A 23,238-nucleotide genomic window follows, 5' to 3' on the forward strand; every position below is an offset into this window, starting at 1 on the left:
TAATGGAGTAGGTGCGGTCTTACTCGTCTGAGCTGTTTCTACATGCTAGACAAGAATTTCTACATTGGTTTTTGCTTGGTCTCCCTTTTAGTGAGTGCTGGAGACTCTTCCACATTGAATCCATGTCTCTCTAATAAAACTGCACCTAAAAAGTACAGTTGTTGACTGGTTGTGTATTGATCCATTTCAGCTGTGATCTCACTTGGTTTGGCAGAAGAGGAGATGAAGCAAACAAAGTACTAGCAATCACCTAGAGCTGTGGGCAAACTCCCCCTTAGCAGAATGGAGTCAAGCCTGTCAAATCGACTTGCAGGCAGTTTCCATCAGCCAGCCCCCAGGGCGTGTGTGTGTGTGGGGGGGCTCTTGTTGTCATGTCTAATGAATTTAAAATCTTTACGTGTGACAAACAACTGAGGATATAACAAAGCTACAGACCTGCAGCAAATGTGCCACCCAGCAGAAAAGAGAGAAAAATAGGATAAAACCTCAAAATAGCTGGGCAGAAAAGCTTCGTACTAAACCAGAGGGAGACTATGTCAAGTCTCTGCCCAGAGTGCTTCTGTGTGTGCTGCATGTGCTGAAGACTGCAGCATTGGGGTGCTGTCAGACTGCTGGAGAGGTGGTGTTGGGAGCACGAGCCCTTGACTCTGAGAGCTCAGCTGCTGGCTGGGGAGGTGGTTAATGCCATCTTCACCAGCAGTGGAGTAGGCTGAAGCTCTTGTGGACAGTGGAAATCTTGTGGGATGCTTGACTTCAGCCGCTGTGTGACTTTGTATCTTGTGTCACACTTGGTATTGAAAAACTAGTCAGGGCAGTGCTGATGTTTGGCTTTGCCAGCTCCCTTTGAGACAAGCTGCTGTTTTGCTGTACATAGAGCTGCTGTTTTGCTGTACATGGAGCTTCTGGTTACTTCTCCAGAGTGCCATACGCTAATCCAGCCTTCAAGTTACAAGGGGGTGTGTCACTGTTCTGTAGCCAGCTGCTACAGCCTCGGGACAAATAGAGATGAAATGTAATGCTTTGTCCTCACAGTTACTATTTGAGGATCTGGCAGCAGCAATATGTCTGATACGGCATCCTCCCTCAAGCCACCAGGTACCAATGTGCCTGTTTATCCTGTCTTTCCACAGAAGCCACATGATATGAGCCCTTTCTCCCAAAATGCTTCCTTTGTACACCTCATCCTGTCTGGGGTGAGCCTGTGCTCATCCGTGCTTCTGTGCTTCCTCCTTTCTGTCAGGTACTTGGAAAGGGCTGGGCTCTACAGCTGTGCTCAGCCTAGGAGTGTGCTGCTGCATGCCAGTGTCGCTGTAGAAACCCCCCAAGTGAGGAGCAGCAACCTGTACTGATTCTCGTAGCCCTTTCAGTGGGAGCGCCCACCCTGTTGACAGGCAGTACCTGCTCTCTAGACTCAGGAATGAATCGAAGTTGAAGTCTGGTGATCTTTGGTAGCAGAGTTTGCTACTGTTTAATAAAAACCCCACAATGCAAACAAACAACCAAACAAAACCACCCCAAACAAACCCCTAAAAGCCACAACAGGAAGCCTTGACCTGTTTAGATTGCCAGATGGTTTGTGACATTTAGATTGAATTGAGAATTTTTGAAAGGAATGGTCCAATTGCAATGAAACATTCTGGGAAATGTTTCGCAAACTTGTTCAACAGGAATTCTGTGGAGAGAAGGGGTGTATGAGCAGGAGCAGGTGCCTTTCCCCAGAACAAATTGCCTGAGAACACCTCCCTGGGATGTGGGCAGTCCTGCTTTTTATTGAGCAGAAAACTGACTTCAGTTCAGAGATGAGCTGGTAACTCTATTCCTCCTTCCTCTCCCCACCGTCAAGATTACAGGGTTGGGGGCAAGAGAATTGTATAATAGTTTGGGTTGGAAGGGACCTTTAAAGGTCATCTACTCCACCCCCCCTGCAACGAGCAGGGACATCTTCGACTAGATCAGGTTGCTCAGAGCCCTGTCCAACCTGACCTTGAATGTTTCCAGGGATGGAGCATCTACCACCTCTCTGGGTAGCCTGTTCCAGTGTTTCACCACCCTCATTATAAAAAATGTCTTCCTTTTATCTAGCCTATATCTATCCTCTTTTAGTTTAAAACCATTACCCCTTGTCTTATTGCAACAGGGCCTACTGAAAAGTTTGTCCCCATCTTTCCTGTAGACCCCTTTAAGTACTGGGAGACCACTGTAAGGTCTCCCTGGAGCCTTCTCTTCTCCAGGCTGAACAACCCCAACTCTCTCAGCCTGTCCTCAGAGGAGAGATGTTCTGTCACTCTGATCATTTTTGTGGCTTCCTCTGGACCCGCTTCAACAAGTCCAAGTCTTTCCAGTGCTGAGGACTCCAGAGCTGGATGCAGTACTCCAGGTGGGGTCTCACTAGAAATGTGGTGTTCTGTATGTTGTTCTGTATTTGGGATGATAGTGAGAGTCTGTCTGAAGGACAGGAAGACTTTCCTGAAAAAAGCCAGCAATGGGGAAGAGGCAATGTATTGTAGGGCATGGAGAACTGAGATGTTTTTTCTCTATTTTTGGTCTGCCATGGGACTGGGTGATAGAGAAAATCACTTTGCTTCTCCCAGCTTGCACCTTTTTCTAAAAATAAGAGTAACAGTTTTCTATTTTCTCCCTCATAGAGCTGTATATAATAGGAGCTGGGTATTAAACTGATGACTTAACAAAAAAAAAAAAAGAAAAAGAAGACTTAAAAAGTGCTGTTTTGTACAGCAATCCTTACCCGTGCTAGTTTGGACACTCTTCTCCCAACATCACACACTAGCTAGATCTCAAGGTGGTAGAGTCCAAAAAGACATGCTGTGCTGCTTCTTAAGAACCTCTGCAGTGTGCTGCTCCTGCTGAACGTCCCACAGTTGGTTCCACATGTGGGACATGAGCTCAGATGATGATGTGGTAGGTAAATGCACAGAAAATTAGGAATGTGATTAAGGCAAAGAACACCAGATACTTCTAACTCCACTGCCTCTGTGTCCTCCTTTGTACCTGTTCCCAGCGCTGAGCAAGCCCAGTTCTTGACAAAGAGGAGAGCAGAATGGGGTAGTGGTGGTTAGAAATGTTCTCAGAATGGCTTTTTAGAAGGAAATTGGATGGAGGTTGCATAGGTGTATCTTCAGTGGTGCATTTTGCATTTGTTTTGAACATCAGAGCATTTTTACATGCTATTTCTTTGGTTACTTCAAAGAAAAAGCTAAAAGCTTTTCTTGTTCCACCCTCTCCTCTTCTATACTATATACATTTGACCTCTGACCCTTCAGTACCACAGCATGGCACACAATTGTGTTCACTATAAGCGGCTTTTGTGCTTAACTGAGAATGAAGTTGAGGATGGTTTTTAGCGTAAGAATGAATTGCAGGACCCTTATCCTGGGCCAAGGAAGGCTCCTTGCCTGCAGTGTGCGTGCAGGCAGTGTAAATGTGCTTTCACATCTAGTGATGGAAATCCTGGAGAGGAGGTTACTTTCCATGTGTGATGCTGTGGTAGTGTGAGTGAACCATAAAAAAAATTTAGGAGTGAGGGTAGGGCAAGTCTAGTTAGGTAGCTTCAGTCCCGCACTGCCTCACACAACTGGTGTGGCAGGTCCAGGCGCTGCCTGTGCAGTGTGTGTTGGGGGGCTAGAAGTATTTGCTGAGCCCTCAAGAAAGTTTATGTTAGAGTGTGGATTCTTGCTGTTGCCAAAAATGTTAGTGGTGAAGAAGGTGAGAGCAGGGAAACGGGAATGCTTTTATCTTTGCAAGGCTGCAGTGAAAATTCTCGTGACAAAGAAAAAGCACTTAACTGTCCTTGAAGCTTCCCTGTGCTGGATTCCTGAGGCTGTGAGCAGGGAAAGGTGGGGCTTTTTGGAGGAGTCCTGCAAGTTTGCTGCTGTTTGGGTTGCCTGACAGACCATATGAAGGAGAACTATATAGTACATGCTTGTTACTGCTTCCATCCTAATTCCAGGGCAAATATTCCAGTTCCTTCAACGGGAGTGTGTTGTCAAGCCTGTCAGAACAGCTACAACAGTTGCTGTTTTAATTATTATATTGGTCATATCTGACTTTAACCTGCCTATTAAGAGAAATGCTGATTGTCCTCAAACTTTCACTGTGCCAATTTTACCAATTGATTTTTAAATTAGGAGGTGAGCTAAAAATGATCCCATGTAGATGGTTAGTTTGTTACTTTGTGCTTTGATCTCATTAACAGCATATGAACTAAAGGGAGGTCACTATTTAACAAAAAAATAAGAAAGGAAGAAAAAAAAAGGCAGCCCTGTGGTGAGAGTCACTTGCAGTTTATGTGCAAAGAAACTGAAGTGAGAGAATAAGCATGTCTGCTTTATTTAATAACAGAGCTAAACACTCTGGTAGAGCTCTGGAAGCGGGAAGCTTTGACAGGTTTGGAAAGCTATTGCATGCTAGTGAAATAGGGAAGAGGAGTGTTTGCAAAGCTCACGCTGCCTTGGCTATTTTGGAACATGTAGGCCTTTTCTCAGCTTGAAGCTCTGCAACCCCCTGGGGTTTGCCCACTGCCTGAGAAAGGAGGGGGATGGCGTAGAGCAGGAGTGCCCGAAAGCCTGCGTACCTGCAGGTAGCAACCTGCTCTCTTCTCTACCTGCTCTGTATCTCTCCAGCAGTTATACCTCCTAGCAACCAGTGCCTTGGTGCGGCAACACGACTTGCTTGTGAGCCAAGTCCTGAACTTGCATAAGAGCGAGGGGGGGGAATGGGGACTGAATAGCAAAGTCTGGGATGAAAATGAGATACCAGCCGCCTCAGCTGAGCTCCACCCTTTCTAAGAATCTCAAAACAGACGCTGTGTCTCCTGGCAACCTTGACACAAATCACAGTTTAACTTAAAAGAAGTACATACAGTCCAAAGGAGGTATCCCGTCACCAGGTGTGAAGAACAGAGTGTCGGTCCTTTTCCTCTTCCTGGAAGATCTGGCACTGTAGATGGTCTCAGGTTTCACTCCGTGTCAGAAAGGCAACAAGTTAAAGTGAAAGAGCATCATGTGAGGCTAGCTAAGAAGTGCCAAGAAGGGGTGTATTTTGTTTATTGTAAGCATGCCCAGAAGTGCCCCGACTATTGCTCAGGAACCAGAGATGTAGGACTTGACCCTCCCCGCTGGGCTAGTGCTGGAAGCCGTGCCCTGCACTGGAAGCCGTGCCCTGCAACACATGCACACGTGCACTGACCTGTTGTGCACCTGAAGCTGGTTCTTTCAGCTGGCGGTCAAGGACCAGCAGAGCTGATACCAGCCACTTCCTGGCCTTTGGTGTTGTTGCTACAGTTTTGCAGTGCTGACCTGATGTGTCTTAGTCCTGGGCTCTAACTTGGCCGTGTTTCTCTGTGTCAAGAGGCGTAGCTATATGAGAAAGCAAAACTGAGTTTTATCATGATTGCCTCTCCTTCCAGGAGAGCTGTCTTTTCAGATCTCCTGACAACTGATGTTCATTAGCTACTCTGACAAAAAATTTTACTGCATTTAAAATGCTGCGATACAGGCAAAGCAGAGGTAGATGTTCATCCTCCATTAAAGCCAGAGCTGTCACAAGGCTTCTAAAAAGATAACTTAGACAGAATTGAATTTTGCCAATCTAGCAACATCTGAGCTGTTCCTGTACTGAGAAGTGGCGGGGCTGGGGCAGGGAGCCAGCAAGAACTCTGGGCATTTGGGCCTGGGAGCCGCAGCAGGCTTCCCGTGGCTTGTGGCATCCACAGCAGCTGTGGGGAGAAGTAGGCTCCTCCCTGCCCTCTCTTTCAGCATCCACTAGCCTGACCTTGTGGGGCTCAGAACAGGCAGGGCTGGCAGGAGGCTTTTATTGCCTCCTTGCTTGCCCTAGCAGCCTGCTGCCTGAGGCAGCTGTGAGCTTTGCGCACACCTAGAGGACCTGAAAACAATTGGCCATTTGAGCAGGTGATTCTTTACTTCCATGCTTTCGAAGAAGCGAGTTTGGGGTTTTTTTGTCTCTGACACTCTTACAGAGATACAGCAAGGATGATGCTTACTGAAGCATTCAAGGGGAAAAACTGCTCCAGTTTCTTTGCCGCAGTGGGGGCTTTTGCTGTCTGCTCTGGAATGCAGGAGAGATCAATGATGGGTCAGTGGGCACTGGCGGGGCCTGCCCAGTGCCTTACCCCCGGTGTGACCATCCTCCGCAGGGAGATGGTGGTGGGGAGAGGGCTCGAGGCAGACCTGCCTCAGTCTGCTTCTTTCTGACGGTTAATTAGAGGAGAATGGGGAGAGAGTTAAATTGTATTACTTTTTTTTTTCTCCTTTGATTGATGCCACTTTAATACTGACTACACTGCTTCCTCATGGTGAAACAATTAAAGCCCTGAGGCATCTGCAGTGAGCTGTCGTGTTCGTCTGCCCCAGATGATAAGCTTGATGTATAGATCTTTCTCCCTGCTCCTGAGCTGCTCAGGCACAGTGAGGGTATAGTCTGGCTGCGCTTGCTGCTGGAAACAGAGGTGTTGCCCAATTGCTTGACAGTGGGATATGTTTTTCCTTTGGGACTTGATTTTAAAGGAAGACATTTATTCAGCTTTTGAGGCTTTGTGGTGTGGTGGGAACTGCTCTTGCAGAGAAGTCAGTGCAGACCTGAAGTGTAGAGCCAGATGTTTCCGTGTAAGCCCAGCTGGGTCTGTGAATCTCTGCAGGGAGCTGCTTGCTCCCAGGAGGGTGCCTTCAGAGAGAGTTTCCATCTTCTTCTGTTATACTGTTGGGCTGGAGAGCTGAATTTCCTCAGCGCTTGATGGCTGATTTGATTATTCTGCAGGAAAGTTATTGTGTGCTTTGCTTCTCTTTATCTCTTTCTTGCCTTTCCTGCTGTACTGCTATTTGCCTGGGGTTTTAAAATATTTTTTCTTTTTTTTTTCTTCAACTTGTCTTTCATAGCTTCCTCTTCCCCTAAATCTGTGCATTTTCTTTTCTTTGAGGCACTCCCCTTGGGCTTTGTTACACTCAGCGTTATGGACAGAGAGGAAGCACACCTTATACATACAGGCTGTGTATGTGTGTATAAACAAAAAAAGTCAAGAATTTGTTGTTAGTATAACTGAATTCCTAACACTCTAATTCAAGAATCATTTTACTCTACCACTAATTATTACAGAAAAAGAATAACAGTGCATTAGAATACTTCTATATAGAAAAAGTCTCAATAACTGTGATAATGCAACTAAAACTGTAGCACATTTCTTTGTTTCTATTTGTTTTTCCTGGTTTTATGCTCACCCTTGTGTTGCTCCTCTGGATCTTAAAGTCAGTTGTTGGAGGGTACCACTGTAAATCTTCAGCCTTTGTAGCCCTTCACTGGGAGGAATATGATGTGGATGATGTTCATCACTCCAGGGTCCACCTGGGTCATTTTTGTATATGTTTCCTAACACACTTTCACACCTTTCTCTTTCTTAGTTGGCTGCAACTCCATGATCCTTCTGAATTCACTATGTATGGTGTCTCTTATGCATGTTATATATTATTTCTTTGTTTTCTTTGTTACCCCTAAAACCTGTTTTGTTCAGCTCCGGGTCTGTATTTCTTTAATGGACCATGGGTGAGTTTTTCACAGCTGTGGCATCTCTGCTGCCAAGCATGTGCCTCATTTCTTATCATCCCATGTCTGCACTCCTCTGCACTGCATCCCTCATCTCCATTTCTCAAGGCCTCTGCTATCGTACCGTGCCTTCATTTCCCTCTACTACATCATTGTGTTAGTTGTAAATATTTCAGTCTACATAAAATAACTGCTTGTTACTGTTATTTATATAAAACTATGGTTGTATTACACAAAGATAAACAGAAGTAAAACAAATTAGCCATAGACACCTGGTCAGTTAGAGAAATTGCTGTCGCAGCTCAACCAAGTGAAACAGTTACAGACAGGTCAAGAAAAGTTCAGAGTGAGCAAGCCCAGGAAGCCCGAGGCCTTTCAGACTCAGTATGAAGCTTATGGCCTGTTGCTGAGAATGGCAAATCTGGGGCTGTCAGCCAGATGCTGATCGAAGAGGGACTGGCTCTTCAGAGCAAGCGGAGGGGTGGAGCACAACTGGGGAGCAAGAGATCCCCAAAGCAGGTGTCTTGGCTGGTCTGTCAGGATGGAGAGTTGTTCTCTTCTACTTGTTGATGTGCCTGTGACAGCTGTAACTTTGGGAGGAGACCTCAGTGTATGGAGACAAGTCCTTTCTCAAGAATTAACACAGTGTGCTGTGATTCTGTAGCAACCATCCTGGAAAAAGTTGCATTCCCTGCCTTGTGCGTAGCTCTTTAGGTTTTCAGCCATGTTCTGGCTGTTTGTTTCATCCCTCTTGGTCGCACCTGGGACCAGCCACGTTCTGTTCAAGACTCCATTTTCTACTGCTTCTCACTCTCTCCTGTCTGACTGATCAGCACATTTTCTTGTCATGAACTGTCTCAGTGATCCTTTTATTCCTCCAGCCTTCCTATCATCAGTTGCCCATTGCTCTAGCCCCTGGGGCTACTGCTCATTTGCAGTGTTCAGTGGGTGTTTGCCAAGAGTGCTGAAATAAAACGCAGCTCTGCAACTCCTACTCCCGGCCCAGTTGATTTAATGTTTCATGTAGGTGTATTGCTGGCATTGCTTCCCTGCCCCTGGGGAAGTGGGTGGTTATGGAGGGAGGGAGGTATGTGTGTGTGTGTGTTACAGTCATCCATGAGCTGTATGTATGTATGCATGTGTGCATATATATATACCTACACACACACATATATATATGTGTGCACACATGCCTTTGTCATCAGTGCCTTCTGTCCTTTGAAGCTTGTCAGACATGCAAGCTGCCAGACAACTCACTGCGTGTATGCACAACTGCTGCTTTGCATGGTTTTGCTGTTCTACCTACCTTTGCTGCAGGCTGGAGGAGAAATGGGATATTCTACAAGGCAGGGGAGATGGCCTGTCCCCAGTTCTGCTGGGGCAGGGTTTTATCCCTGGTTTCTCATCCATGAGTTTTTTTTCCTTTCCTGGCTTTGGACTGTCAAAGGGAACCAGGATGTTTTGAAGGTGAAGTTCCTGCTGAATCACTGGTGACTAGGCAGCCGTGAGCCATAACAATTAATTGGAATCATTTTCATCTTCCTTGCAACTGTAATGATTCCCAGTTGGTAAGCTGGTTTAAATTCCATGGTTTTCCTCTGAGCCCATTTCTCCCCTCTGCTTTCCCCACACGTTCTTCTTGCCCAAGTCTTTCACAATCTCTGTCTGGCTTAGCTCTTTGCCTCCCAGAAAAGGTGGCTCCTTATTGTGCAGCTCTGCGAAAAGCCATCGCTCTCCTGAGGGCACTACCGCTGCGTCTCTGGCTCCAGCGTGGCTGCTGTGGAGTTGTGTACAACTTTCCCGGAGGGAGACAGGACCTGGGCTGTCTTTTGTCCCTGCATCCATTCCGTGCGAAGCATGGAGTCTGAGTTTGTTTTCCTGAATTATCACTCTGCCTTATGTTTGCCCAGTGTCAGAAAGGTTGCTGGTTTTAAGACTCCTCCTCCCTCTTCTGCTCTGCCCCTTTAAAAAGAGACCTTGAAATAGCCTAGTGTTGGAGGTTTCCGTGCTAAGATGGAGTTTTCCATGTGTGGTAGTTTCAGGGGGGTGAGTATACGTTGCAATAAGATCAGCTGGACATGCTAGAAATGACTGCAGCCAGTCCTGCAGAGTTTCTCCTCTGTGTTCCTGGTAAAGCTGAAACTTCAGTGGTGCCTATGTGTGTGCAAGAAGAGAGGCCTGGACTGGTCGGTGTACAGTCACAATCTGTGCTCCTTATTGGATCTTCTAATCCATTTATGCATCAGGTTTTTGAAAGTCTTTTTAAAGTGTTTTGGGTGTCTCTTCAGATCTGTGCGTCTGTTCTTTGCCATCTGCAGCCTGAGGTGGGGATACATGGCTGGTTGGTTTAAAGGTATAGTCTGGCAGGTGTAACGGGGCTGTTGAGAGCTGCCGGGGGAAGCTGTCGGCCATGCACGGCAGGAGTTTTTGTTGGCCCTGTGTGAAGGGCAGGAGCTGCATAGGAGCTTCTTGGGCCCTGTCCCCTCCTCCGCAGCAGAGCCTCTACGTGTCGGCAGGCACAAACCACGCTGGCAGAGAAGATCATGAGGATGGCAGCATCCTCACCAGGTGGTGGGAAGAGCAGTTGCCTGTTTTTCTGGATGTCATCAGATCACATAGGCGCTGGTGGGTTTGTTGGGTGTGTGGGGATGGGCATTTTGAGCCTCCCATATTTGGGGATGTAGTATTTGTGCTCTTGCATGGCTTGCTCTTCTGTCTCAGTCTGCTGAAGGTTGAATGGGAAGGGAGTTGTCACTGTTGTTACCCTGCCTCAGCTGAGGAAAGTAATTGGAGCACTATCCTGTGGTTATGCAAAGCAAATGACACTGGGCAGAGTCAGAGAGAGGCTATTTTGCTCCTTCATCTCGTGTTCCCTCATCCTGGACACCTCTGTGCTATCAGTCAATGCAATGGACAATATGAATTCAACAGGCTGAAATGGTTGGGGGAGCAGAGGGTGCTGTTGTCCCTTTGGGGATTATCCCTACAAATCCTTCTTGTCAGTTCTGCTCTGCCTTCTTACAGGATCAATTTACTGTGCTGCTCTCCCTCTTCTTGTGTGTGGGTGCCCACTGGCTTAAAATATCTCTGAATGTCAGATTTCTGGAAGCTGGGAGAATAGTCTGGACAAGTATCTCTAAAATCTGCCCTGTTCTTCCCTAGGCCTGGGCTTCTGGAGGCAAGATATTGGCCTGGTGTGGCCAGTCTTCTTGCTCTTTCTTTTTCACAGTGGGTTCCTTGTTCAGCATTCACAGGTTTTCGTTAGCCTGTGCTGGTTTCTGAAGTTTGAATTTAGCTGCATCTCTCAGATTCCCACCGTTCCAGTCTTCTTGGTCATGGTGTGGTGCGGGGAGCTCCAAGGGCTTTTCCGCTCAGGCAGCGACACCCAAGTCTTAACCTCTCAACAGATACATCTTTCTTCTCAGCATGCATTTAATTAATATAGCTTGCATGAAAATACCTATTCAGTTATACAGTCAGCATGCACATCCTCCCTCATCACTGTTAACCCACTCCCAGTACTGGCTGTGAATTAAAGAAGCCTTTTGGCAGGAAGAGTTGCCACAGAGAAAATTAACACCAGCTTTTGTAGACACTGCTTCACTCTGATCAAGCTTCCCTTGGCAACCAGTGCAGTGTAAAAAAGATTTTGTTCTTATCAATGTCTTTTTTCTTTTTCATGCATTTAGTGCGTAGGAAGCTATTGTGCTCTCATTTGAATAGCTTTGGGTGGGGGTAAGAGAGCAGAGTATGAGCCAGAAATTGAGAAATGGACCAATTTTCAAGGGATGGGACTGTTTGCTCATTTCATTTATTCTTGCAGCAGCATGAAAGAATATATTGTGGGAAAAAAAGAAAGCCAACGTTTGTTTTGATGTCTTAATGGAGTTTTCTTTCCTCCATACAGCATCCTCTTTATAGCATAGGCTGCACGCATTTTGGAGAGGAGGACTTGACCCGAGGAGGACTTGACCCATGAACTCTGCCTCCAGTCATGTGTCCCACAAGATAGGGCAACACTGAGTTGATGGATAACTTGGAAAGGAATGCTATCACGGGTTTTTAATTTTCCCAAGCCCCTTGGAGGGGAGTGTGGCCTGCAGGGCAAGGAAAGAGGAAAACTGACTTCTACAGAAATCTCTTTTTTATTAGCATACTGAAGAAGGGTGAGGAAGGAGGCAGCTGGGGGAAGGCAGCTGAGACTAGATGTATGTGTGGGGAAACAAGAGGACACTAAGAGAGTAAAATGCCCAGGAACTAGGATTTTGAGAAGAGGAGTGGAGCCAGTAGGAGAAAAGGCAGAAGTAAAGGTGGGGGGAGCTGCCTGATGATCCACTGATGCTGACTTAGTGAGTCAGATACTTTGTGTAAATGTGATACTGACGTCTGATTTCTCTCCATTCCTCCTCCTATATTTAGCTTAGGGAAATTGCTTCTTTTTTATATTTTGTTTTTTTTCCTTTTGCTGCAGCCAATGGAAACTGCTTGTGACACTCCCTTATCCCCCCACTCCTCCCTCCCTTTGAAACAACACCAGCTTTTCATCTGCATATATGGTGCACAGTTGTGCATGTGTAAGATGGGGCTGTGCCTTCATGGAGGTTTGGAAAGCTCTGCAAGGAACCTTTCACTACTTTCTTGTTGGCTGACCCAAACAGGCTCCCTGGTGGAGAGAGATCAGGTTGTCTGCAAAAACCTTTGACATCACTGTGAGAGCTGATTCTGTCCTTCCCTTGTGTCTGACGTTCTCTCAATGTCCCACAAGTAAGAGAACTGGGAGAGATTCCACAGCCAAGTTGTTTTTAAAACCTGCTTGCATCAGGAAGGTGTACTTAAAGGTTGTGGAGTGGCATCATAGACCTAGAAATAATACCTTTAAATATGTATGTCATTGCCAACAGCCTCTGCAGGAACCAGCATGCAAACAAACAGGACACTTGATCTCAGTTGGCTGGTAGATGGTTTGTACAGCAGTAAGCCATACAGCAGTGAATAGTTTCTATAAATGTCTTGGAAATCAGAATATACTTGTGGATTAAAAAGGTGCTGTGGTCATCAAGCCCTGCCTGCAACTGCAGAGGAGGTAGGGTTTGTACTGAAACAAGGGTGCTATCAGTGTTGACCTTCTAAACGGCTAGTGTGAGTCAGGGTCAGGTTTTCTCTCTGCAGGTCCCATGTGAGGTGCTTGTGGAGCTAGTTTTAGTTTGCATGTTGGCACTAGCATTTAAAAAGGTCTCTTCAGACAAAGGTGTCTTGAGAACTTGAATTTGTTTTGAAATCTTCAGTTTGGGAAAGGGGTGGAGCAGGTGGAAGAGGTGATGTGACCATTATAGAAGTGCAGGTTTGAAGTACTTTGCTTGTTCTACATCCACAATTGGAAGCTAGGAAGAAAAAGATCAGTGCTCTCTTCCCTTGTGTCATTTCCATCCCTCTGGCTGTAAAATACTGAATGTGGTCTTATAAAAGGAGCAGACAGAGGTGGAGGATGGATAAATGGGTGTAGGCTCTTGTATGCAATTAATTTTCCATGGTAATTATTTTTATTATTCTAACTGCTGTAAGATTAAAGCAAGCATGAATGGAAAGGAGTAGATACTTTGAGTCTCCTGAGGGCTTGGTAGCCTTGCTGGACTTGGAGACAGCATGGAATAGGTGGGTCAGCAATCTGACCATTCAGTGTCTCCATTCCCTTTATTTTGTTAGACCAATTTCATTTGCTGAAATGGAGCTCACCCAGAGTACTGATGGGCTCTGAGCTACCTTGTTTGGGGAGTGGCTGCAGGTTCTGCTGGAGAATGACTTGCTGGCTGCGTGGGGTGGAGGAGCTGCTCTGGGGCCACACTGAGCTGAGCTGTGAGTGTCTGAGCAGGCAATTGAGGCTGCCCTGAGCACTCAGAAGAGATTAAAGTGCTAGAAATGGTTAATTTCTGCTTGTTGAGGAGATGTTCTCTCTAGGATGGAGTGGACTAGAAACCCTTCCAAGCATTTTGAGAGGGAGCCAGTTGACAAAGTTGGGTGCTCCTGCCTCCCAGCACAGTATCTGTGTCCCTCTGTAAGACTGGCAGTTTGTGGCCTGCCATCTTGCTGAATAAGGTGTCTTTGGGTTGGGTTGGAGTCTTCATTGCCCATGTGCATGTCAGACAGGAGAGTAATGGTGGAAAATCTGCATGAGACAGCATAGCAGTGGGGTAGCTTTTATTGGATAGCAGCTAGTTTAAGAAAGCAAGTTTAGAAGACTAGTTTATCCTGGCTAAATTACTTTACTGGCATAGAAGGTCATAACCAATTAGCAAGTTATGTTAGTTACTAGCTTACAACTCAACCTAATGACATACAATCTTGTTTCACTGAGTCTGTGAGTTAAAATTACCTTTTCATGGCATAAATCAATGCTTGCTGACCAGTATGGAGTTACTGTGATTTATTTTCTGCCCCCTCCAGATAGAGTTTATTAATTACGGGTCAAACTCAGTGAATAGAGCATAGTGTTGTCTTAAGACAAAGTGAAAATATATGTGTTTGTGCCAGCTGCTCTGGCACTAGAAGCCATGTGGCTCTTGGAACGGTTTGCTGATTTGCCTTGGTGTGTGAGCTGGGTGGCTCTTACCTTCACTGTGGGCTCTGGACTTGGCCAAGGGCTGGGAAAGGGGGAGGAAGCCTGCTGGCAGACAGCCCGCTGCGGAGTACAACAGAGCTAAAATTCATGATTGTAAGTGACCAAAGGCGCTGTTGTGTAAGTTAATAATGGCAAAGCCCCGGACCTTCATGGTTCACTATACTATTCTAGGAAGTGGTTTGTTTGCTTGCCTGGTTTGAAGACTGTGGTTTGTATTTAGCATCTTTCCTGTGTTTTTTAGAGTGTGTTAACTTCTCTGAAGTCCTGTTTTTCTGCAGTTCCTCACAATAAAACAAAAACTTAAATCTAAGAGCTGTATAGGAAAGTCTTTGCCAGGATTTCGTGTCTTTCCTTTTTTCTTTCTGTTTTTTTTAAGCTTATTTTGAGCACAATTCATCCCTGTCATAACTCAGCAGGATTTTGGTCCATTAACCCTATCCAACTCCACATAATGGGGTTTTGCCTTGCTTTTCTGATTAGCCGGAGGCTTGGGATTAGATAGATTTTCACATCTGCTAACTTCCTATTTCATATCTCGTGATTTGTGAGGCTTAACCTCCCTTGACTTGTTAATGGATCACAAACCACCTGCTTCTTTACACTAATCCCTCAGAAATATATAGCATAGCTTTGACTTGAAACTCTCCAGATTGGTTCCCCAGGGTAAAAAGTGCAGAAGATCAATCCTGGTCTGAACAAACTGCTTATTTACACTTTCCCTGCTCCTCCACAAAATTACCTCTCCAACCACGGCTGTCTCCCTTAACTATCAAGAAAGTTTGGCACCTTTATTGCCTTGGCATTCAGGGTGGGCCATGGGTGGAGAAGAGTAGGTGGAATGGCATGGGTAGAGAGGAGTAGAGCAGTCTAAAGGGTTGGGGGGTGTGTCATATCTTGTGAAAGGTTGATGCTTTGGAGGTTAAAGCTTTGGTACCCTCTCACGGTGTCCACTTTGAGCTAGCGATGTTCATGGAGTGTGACAGCTTCAGCCAAGGACTCTGAGCTCAAGGTCTTGGTGTGTCAGTCCTCCTTCCTGCTCTCTTTTCCATTTCAAAATTTACACTGCTTCTGGCAGAGTAGCCTGGTCAGACCGAGGGAAAGGTCAGCTGCCTGGGCTAGGCGAGGAGATGCCAGAGACATCTCTGTCAACCCTGAGCCGTGCCTGCAGCACTGCTAGCTCTGCCTGCTGCAGGGGACACAGAGGGGGGCCTGGAAGGACATGACTCTTGTTCTGGGCAGCACAGTGCCAAGGTGTGCTTAGTTCTGTGCATGAGTGTGCACCACCTGTTTGAAACGTTAGTGAGGTCTGTAGGTTCGGTGCTGCAATAGTTTCTGCGATGCCTCAGCTTTTGCCTTTCTGCTTGGCTGCTTCAGGCCAAATCCTCTACTTCTTTGTCCTGCGTGTTTCTCCCCCTGGCTGGCACCTGTAGCCTGGCACGTGTTGCAGGCAAGCCCCAGCGCGATGGTGACATGAGTGCAGTCCCCAGCGTGGAAGGCTGTTGGTAGTGGAGCAGGGGCATCCTGCAGTGCTCCCCTAGCACCGCAGCAGAGAAGGAGCTGGGACTTGCTAACCTCTGACAGCGGGTACTAGCAGAGGGACAGGCGAAAACCACAATTCCTATTTTAGAGGTGAAGTGTGAGATAGGGCACAAGGTCATCAGAGCAATTGGTGTTCTACCTCCTTTTATTCACTTAACAGCTGTGCTTTTGGGAGGGGGCAGTAAGGGTCATGGGTTTTCTGTTACTGGTCGCTACTGCTCTCTGCTACGAGACAAATGCTGTTACATGAGGATTTAAAAATTCTATGTAGGGTATTTGTGGAGAGTGGGGAAGGCTCCAGTACCCAGGACTGCCCCAGGCTGGTTGTGGTGGGCTTGAGGCACCAAGGCAGTGTGCTATGGGCAAGATTAGTGGGGAAGTGGAACCTCTTCTCCTTCCCTCCCCTCCCAGTCAGTGACTGTTTTACTCCCAATGGAGGTGATTATATTGCTTATCAGGAGTTTACTACTGCTTGCTTTTGCATTTCACCTCACTTGAGAGGGTTCTGCAAGGCCCCTGAGCAAGTTGTTTATTCACATACGTCCCTTGGGTCAGTCGTTTTTGGCATCATATGTCCAACTTATCAACTAGCCAGCCACTCCTTGTGCTATGCTCAACAGTTTCTGTCCTGTCTAGTGTTATGGTCAGGCACAGAAATTCAGCTCCTCTACCTTCCCTTCTTCCCCCTCCAAGAGCTTTTCTGAAAGATGCCCCCTTTCCTTCTTCTTGACCTCCTTACTCTGTTCTAAACGTGCTGGTTTGGTGCCCAGTACATAGGGTCACTTTTATGGCAGGGAGCATAATTCGTGAGGGCCATTGCATAAACTTTAATGGTTAACCTTTCTGTCCAGCTTGAGCAATCAGAGACCCACGGCTCCCAGATGCTAGAAAGGTAATTATTTATGGTACTAGCACATGGTACTCCTCAACATGGGAGAGACTTGTGATTCCCCTCTGAGCTGCTCTTTTTCTTTGTGATTTCTGGTTAATCCCAGCTCAGTCTGTAAAATTAGGGGATGAAACAGCTTTTTGGGGCTGCTTTTGCTCCTGCTCTGCCCGCACGGATAGCTCTTTGGTTTTCTTTATACTCATGGTCATGTCAACTCTTTGTTCTTCTGTTTCCTCCATCTAGGTGTGTTGTTGTGCTGTTCAACCCTAGAAAAAACAAGCAACACCATATTCTAAATAGTTCCAGGTGAGTGAAGCTTTAAGATGGACTTGCAATTTGTGGGAGGTGAATTCAAGGTTTTTCTGGCTTGAGTGAAGTGCGGGAGCTGCTGTTGCTCCAGGCTAAATCCTCTCAGCTAGAGCTGCCTTGGGGAGAGCCTGCCTGCCGGTTTGACTCCAGCTCTTTCTGATGTGAGGTGTTACTGCTGAGGCGGTACCACCTCATAAACATTGTGGTCCCATGAGGAACTGCTAATAGGCATGACATGGAGGAGATCTTACTAGAACTCCATGGTATCCGACTTTTTTTTTCTCCCCCTAAAACTATGACCTCATTATTGAAGCCAGGACTGGGACATGGTCCTGCATCTGGATTTAAAGGCACAAGGATGAATCTTGACTTTTGGAGCTTTTCCAGTGCTGTAGGCATGCTGCTTTGAGACTTGGGCAGCAGGGAGTTCCCATGGCAAGTGTTAGATCTCTGGTAAAGCAAAACCATTGTGTCAGGCTATTATGCGTGATTTTAGCCCCTTTCCAGTTTGTCCCAACCTACTCCCCAGTCATGACGTATTGAAATGAAATCACATGTTGGAAATGTTTCTCAGTGTCATTTTCTCTGTTTTAGGAAAACAATTACAGCACTTGCTTTCTCTCCAGATGGAAAATACTTGGTTACAGGAGAGGTAAGTCTGAGAGGAGAGGGGGCACACCTTATCCATTGTCTTTCGAAGCAGGGCAGGGGGTGTTAGAAGAAACAAGCCAGTGAGCTGCATTGACACAGACAAATCTATTTCAGTGTTGCATCTGTGGGCAGACCTACCAGGGTTATGAGTGGCTCTGGGTGCTCCTGCTGGCTGTTTTTCAGTGTGTGGTCTCATCAGCTTGGGGAATGGATCTTCTGGGGTGGCATCTGTGGGCTGAAGGTAGAGTGAAAATAAGTGGAAGGACACACAGCATGGCTCTACTCTAGCATCAGTGAAGAGTACTTGGATGGTCCTTAATCGTAGTCTGAGTTTAGCATTGTCCCTTTAGGATTTCAGGAAGTAACTGAAGCCAGTAACAGTGTTGTGGAAAAAGTGAAAAGTGCACATTGAATGGAGCTTTAGGAATAGCGACAGAAGATGCTGGTGCCTGTGGTTTGGCATTGTAAGTTTGGCTGGGGGTGACAATTGCTTCCTCTTTCCAAACATGCCCAAGGGGGAGAATAAGGATGAGTGCACTGTGTGTCTGTTCTGCATTAGAAGTTCAAGACATGGGCTGTGTCATGAGGCTGGAATTGCTGGATGTTAGAAATCCACAGAAATGCTGACTGTCCCCCGTATGGTTGGGTGCAGTTTGCTCTTGTCTATGATTAATGTTAATTTACAACTAGTCTCTGTGCCTCTGTAAGACGTGGGCAGGGAGCATGTGTGAAACAAGTCCCCTCCTGAGCCTCAGCCACAGAGAAGTATGTCGCAGCCCTGTGTCAGAGCTGTCAAGGCGGAGGCTGTTCGCTCCAGAGGTCCCTGCTGCAGCCACCATGATGGCAGCTGTCATGTTGCTGGGTGGCTCCCAAGCTGGGCCTGGATCCTGCATAGATCAGGCCAAGGATAGAAACAGCGGTGGTTTGGGATGGAGGCTGCCTTGACACAGAAAAAGTAAGAACAAATTTTCAATCAGAGCATCAGGTGGTTGATGTTATTAGCTTTTTAGTGAAAGCATGAGGCTTTATAGCTGTAATTTATTTTAATGCCTCCTTACACTCTAGAAGTCTTAATGTAATAAAATTTCTTTATATTAAAATTATATATATTTTTTTCTCCCTGTTCAGTTCTGATGATTCTGGGGCCTTCCTTTTCCTTTTTTTTTTTTTTTTTTAAATCTCTGGTGCTCTATTCTTTTCATGTGGGGTAGGAAAATTGGTGAAAAATTAAATGAGTATTTTTTTTACTAACAACTCAAACTTTTCAGTTTGAAACTTCATTGGGCTAAATGGCAAGTTCAGATCCTTTTTTTTTGCCTTGTTGCAAAACATGTCTCCTCTTGCCCTGTTGTAAAACCATTTCTCTTTTCGGTATCCTCCCACGTGTCTGAAATTTGAGTTATTACTTAGTGTAGCAGTGTCCCCTGCCGGTGTCAGCAGTCTCGACTTAGTTCAACCTCTGTCCCATAGGGGAGTGCTTTCTGAGTCCACTTTGTCAAGCTCACTTTTAGCAGCCTCATGCTAATTCTGCCTAGTAACACCTTTGTTTTCTGCATGGCTGGCTTTTCAGGAAGAAGAACATGGAGGTTAGTCCTTGGCTGCCATACATATTAAATTTCTTATATATATATTTCAAATCCAGAAGATTTTTTTCTTTCTTTGTAATTTTTTTTTTTCTCCTCCCCGTGGAGGCATAGATTCCTCATCCATGGGGATCACACAGAGCTCACTTTTGGTGAGCATTTTTTAAATGATGAATTATGCATTCAATTTGTTAAGGTCTTGGGGTGTATGCTAAGATGCTGGGAAATACATATATGTATGTATATACACATGTATTTGTGTATGTGTTTAAGTACAGCAATTGCTTTGAAGAACAGCTGATTCAGGTCATTGTAACATCTTGCCAGCCACCTTGAGACCTGAGCTCTGCCTTGCAGGAGGAAGAACTGTACCAACTGCAGCAAAATCTGACCACAGTGTTTTTCCAGGCCACAAGCTTGGCAAAGCTTTCGAACAACAGTTAAAACATGCGCAATTCTGAGTTTTTAAAGCTTTGACTTCTCCTTGTGATCAGACTTGCCTCTCCCACACAATCAAATGACTTACTTAAAACTGATCAGAAAAAGTACCATTTTGCCATGTTGCCATGGATATGTTATCTTGCAAGCTACTGTTTTGACAGACCAGTGAGAAATCATGAGCAGGCTTCTGAGTAGGATTTGCCCATCAGGCACATTTTTGGCCAGCATCTCAGCTCATCTTGTATGCCTGGTTTTATTTTGGTTTAATAACAAACAGTTAAATAAAAGAATAGAATTGTGTGGCAGAAGGTGCTGAACTGACATTTCTGAAATCTATGACCTTCTGTTTCTCTGGAGAACAAGCATAAAACCAGAGGCTCTGTTCTCTCAATGTCTTTTTCTCTGACACTACCCTGCCCATACTCATTCAGGCAGAATGCGTTTGTGTGTTACCTTTGTAACAGAAATGATGATGCTAATCTCCCAGAGGCCTCCCTCAAATGGTGTGTGATAGTTATCACAAGAGTTATGCCATGTTTTTGTATGGCATGACCTGACTTGAGATCCTGCATGTCTATGTTGTGTTAGGAGCAGGGGATGTGAGGGTCTCTTCATTCACTGAGTCCAAAGATACAATTTATTATAATCTTTTTTGTGAGCTGGCTGAGTTCCCATTGCAAAGATTAGGGATGGGCATCAAAAGTATTGTTTTAGTCTCTGGCTGTTCTGTGAGTAGTGTAAGAAAATTATTAAAGCAGGGGAGGTTGTATTAATTCTTTCAGACACCCGTTGAAAATCATATACTCTTAGGTTGTCAGTCTCAACCCGGGCTTTAAAGAATCGAAGGAACCTCTAACCCTATTGTGAATGCACCATTTAGATATCTTTTTCCAAGCCCCCACACATTTATGTGCTCGAATCTGGCAGAACTGACCTCGGGGGTTACGCTTCCTGTTCTTTGTCTGTTCTTGTCCCCTCCAGAGCGGACACATGCCAGCAGTTCGGGTATGGGATGTGGCCGAGCGAACCCAGGTGGCTGAGCTCCAGGAGCACAAGTATGGCGTGGCCTGTGTGGCCTTCTCCCCCAGCTCCAAGTACATTGTTTCAGTGGGGTACCAGCATGACATGATTGTCAATGTGTGGTCGTGGAAGGTAAGTTCTCCAGGAGGTTGGGTGTACCACGAGGTACTGCTAAATTAAAGAGTGCGGTCTGACTATAAACTATTTCAGTTCCATCTTGTGTTCTGCTTTTTTTAAATTCCATTGTTGTTTGGTTTTGGACATTCTCAGACATAGACAAGTTTGGACATGAGAGCATGCTATGGTCCCTTAGGGAAGGTCTAAGTCGCTTCAGTGAAAGAATATTGTTTATACTTGGAGACGTGTGACATCTTGCTGTCCAGCCAGAAAAGCCTGGACTTCTTGTCAAAGCCTTGTGCTTTTTTAGAGGCTTATTAAAAACTAATTTATGAGATTGAGGAAGGAAGCCCTCATCAACCAGAGATTTCTTTTGTGGTGTGGTGGATGCTCTTGGTTTGGTTTTGTTTTGTTGTGTCAGGGTTTGTGCTACTCTGAATCCCCATCCTTGTTTGAGAAAGGTAACATAGAGAAATCACAGTGGATGAAAGCTGCCTGCCTCTTTGTTGGGGCAGCACTCTGTGGAAACAAAGCCCGTGTCTTATCATCTAGAAAACATTTAGGTGTGTGTTGTTTGTATATAAGAAAAGAAACATTTATTGCCAGTAGGCTTGAAGTCTTCTGTATTAATAAATGCTCACTTATGCAGCCTCTGCTACCTTTTCAGGTGCTGTAACCGTCTCTAAAAGAGATGCAATTAAAGGAACTTCAATGCATTTTTTAAATCTCACATGATCACAGCATGGTTTGTGTTGGAAGGGACCTTAAAGACCATCTAGTTCCAACCCCCTGCCATGGGCAGGGACACCTTCCACTAGACCAGGTTGCTCAAAGCCCCGTCCAACCTGGCCTTGAACACTGCCAGGGAGGGGGCAGCCACAGCTTCTCTGGGCAACCTGTGCCAGTGTCTCACCACCCTCACAGGGAAGAATTTCTTCCTTATATCTAATCTAAATCTACCCTCTTTCAGTTTAAAACTGTTACCCCTCATCCTATTCCTACACTCCCTGATCAAGAGTCCCTCCCCAGCTTTCCTGTAGCCCCCTTTAAATACTGGAAGGCTGCTGTAAGGTCTCCCTGGAGCCTTCGTTTCTCTTGCAGCTTATAAGTCTGTGCTCATTTAGTATGTTACTCTTTTCATCACATTTCCTGTGCTGTAATTTAAAATCTCACTGTTAGTTCTCTCCTGCATGAGCTGAAGTTTGACCTTGCTATTTTTTGGTATAGCTGAACTGTGTAGTGATAAAACAGAAGTGTGGATGTCAGTGTTGAAAATTGAGTGCTCAGCCTTTTGGTTCTTTCTAGTTCTACAGATAATAGTAGTGACTTGGAGATGGTCATAATGCATGGCGTGTGTGGGACAGTACAGGTAGCTTTGTTTTCCCTTGCTTATGCAGGTTTTCCTGTTCACTGTGATCCTGTTTATAATTCCGTGCATGAGAGCTTGGGAGGTCAGGACTATCTTGCTCTTCTGTGCTGAAGAACATGCACTTTAATCATATGCTCCAGTCTGTGACTATTGGGAGGTCCAGCTAGCCTTTATTTTGCGGGCTGGATCTCAGAACTAGAGAAACTTTACCGGACCAAAGTCAAAGAAGAGTAAGAGACCAAGATGTGAAAACAGATCTCCTGAAGCACTTCCCTGCACTTTTAACCACAACCCTTCTTCTATCCACTGTGCTGCTGCTTCAATTTCTCTGTTTTTCCTGGCTGGGAAACTTACTCTGTCATTTGATTGTGATGGAAAAGAAAACTCCTGTTGGGATCTGTAGGGTCCTCTTGCTTCCCTTAAGAAAGGCCACAGAAATGATCCAGATGTTGAGGTCTGCAAGGGCTTCTTTCTCTGTGTGCTGTCTTGAAAGAAGTTCTGTTAATGGCTATCCCCCTTGCTTTTCCCCCAGTCTGGATGGGGTGTCGTCCATGGTGATGGTGCAGCAGCCTAGACTCCTCTGTTGCTGGTTTCTTCAGTTCTATCAGCACGCAGTCCGATGGGGCCCTTGGAGTGATGTGGTTTGTGTGCTGAGGGCATGTGCTGCATGGTTGAAAACCCACTGCAGGCAGAGGGGAATAAAAAAATTCTCACTTCTACCAACCCATGGGGAAAGACGGGGGAGGAAAACTGAGTGCTGGTATTGTGGACAGGGAGCTCCTGCCATCTGACCATTCTGCTTGGACAGTGTCTGTTCTCGTTTTCTGTCCCTGTCGTGTTCTTTCTCCTTCCCCAAACTCTTTGATTTTTTGAGGTGCACATTTGAGGTGTAGCAGATTTTGCTTTATCCCTTCCAATACAGGCATGGTCTTTTTGTGTTTTGAGTCTCTCAATAAAGCATCATGTCTTTGAAGAGAAGAGAGAATTTATGGAGGAACCAGTACTGTTTTCCCTGTGGAAAATACCTGTTCCCCATCTTGAGTGCCTTGCCCTCATTGATGCCTGGAGGCTGGGAGAGCTCCTCCTTGTGCTGGCCTACATATGCTTTTGCTGTTTAGAAAGGGAAATGGGT

The 23,238-nt window shown here is 45.7% G+C and overlaps 1 protein-coding gene across 4 annotated transcripts in view; it reads left to right on the forward strand.

The window, feature by feature from the left end:
- Positions 1–23,238, forward strand: part of MAPKBP1 (mitogen-activated protein kinase binding protein 1) — a 103,945-nt gene that overhangs the window by 37,190 nt on the left and 43,517 nt on the right. For all 4 annotated transcript variants that reach the window (XM_074824170.1, XM_074824172.1, XM_074824173.1 and 1 more), the window contains exons 4-6: positions 16,860–16,922; positions 17,520–17,577; positions 20,582–20,752. In XM_074824170.1, coding sequence (XP_074680271.1) covers positions 16,860–16,922; positions 17,520–17,577; positions 20,582–20,752 — 292 coding nt within the window. The remainder of the gene's footprint in view (positions 1–16,859; positions 16,923–17,519; positions 17,578–20,581; positions 20,753–23,238) is intronic.

Source organism: Strix aluco, chromosome 4 (assembly GCF_031877795.1).
Source record: "Strix aluco isolate bStrAlu1 chromosome 4, bStrAlu1.hap1, whole genome shotgun sequence".
Classification (NCBI taxonomy): domain Eukaryota; kingdom Metazoa; phylum Chordata; class Aves; order Strigiformes; family Strigidae; genus Strix; species Strix aluco.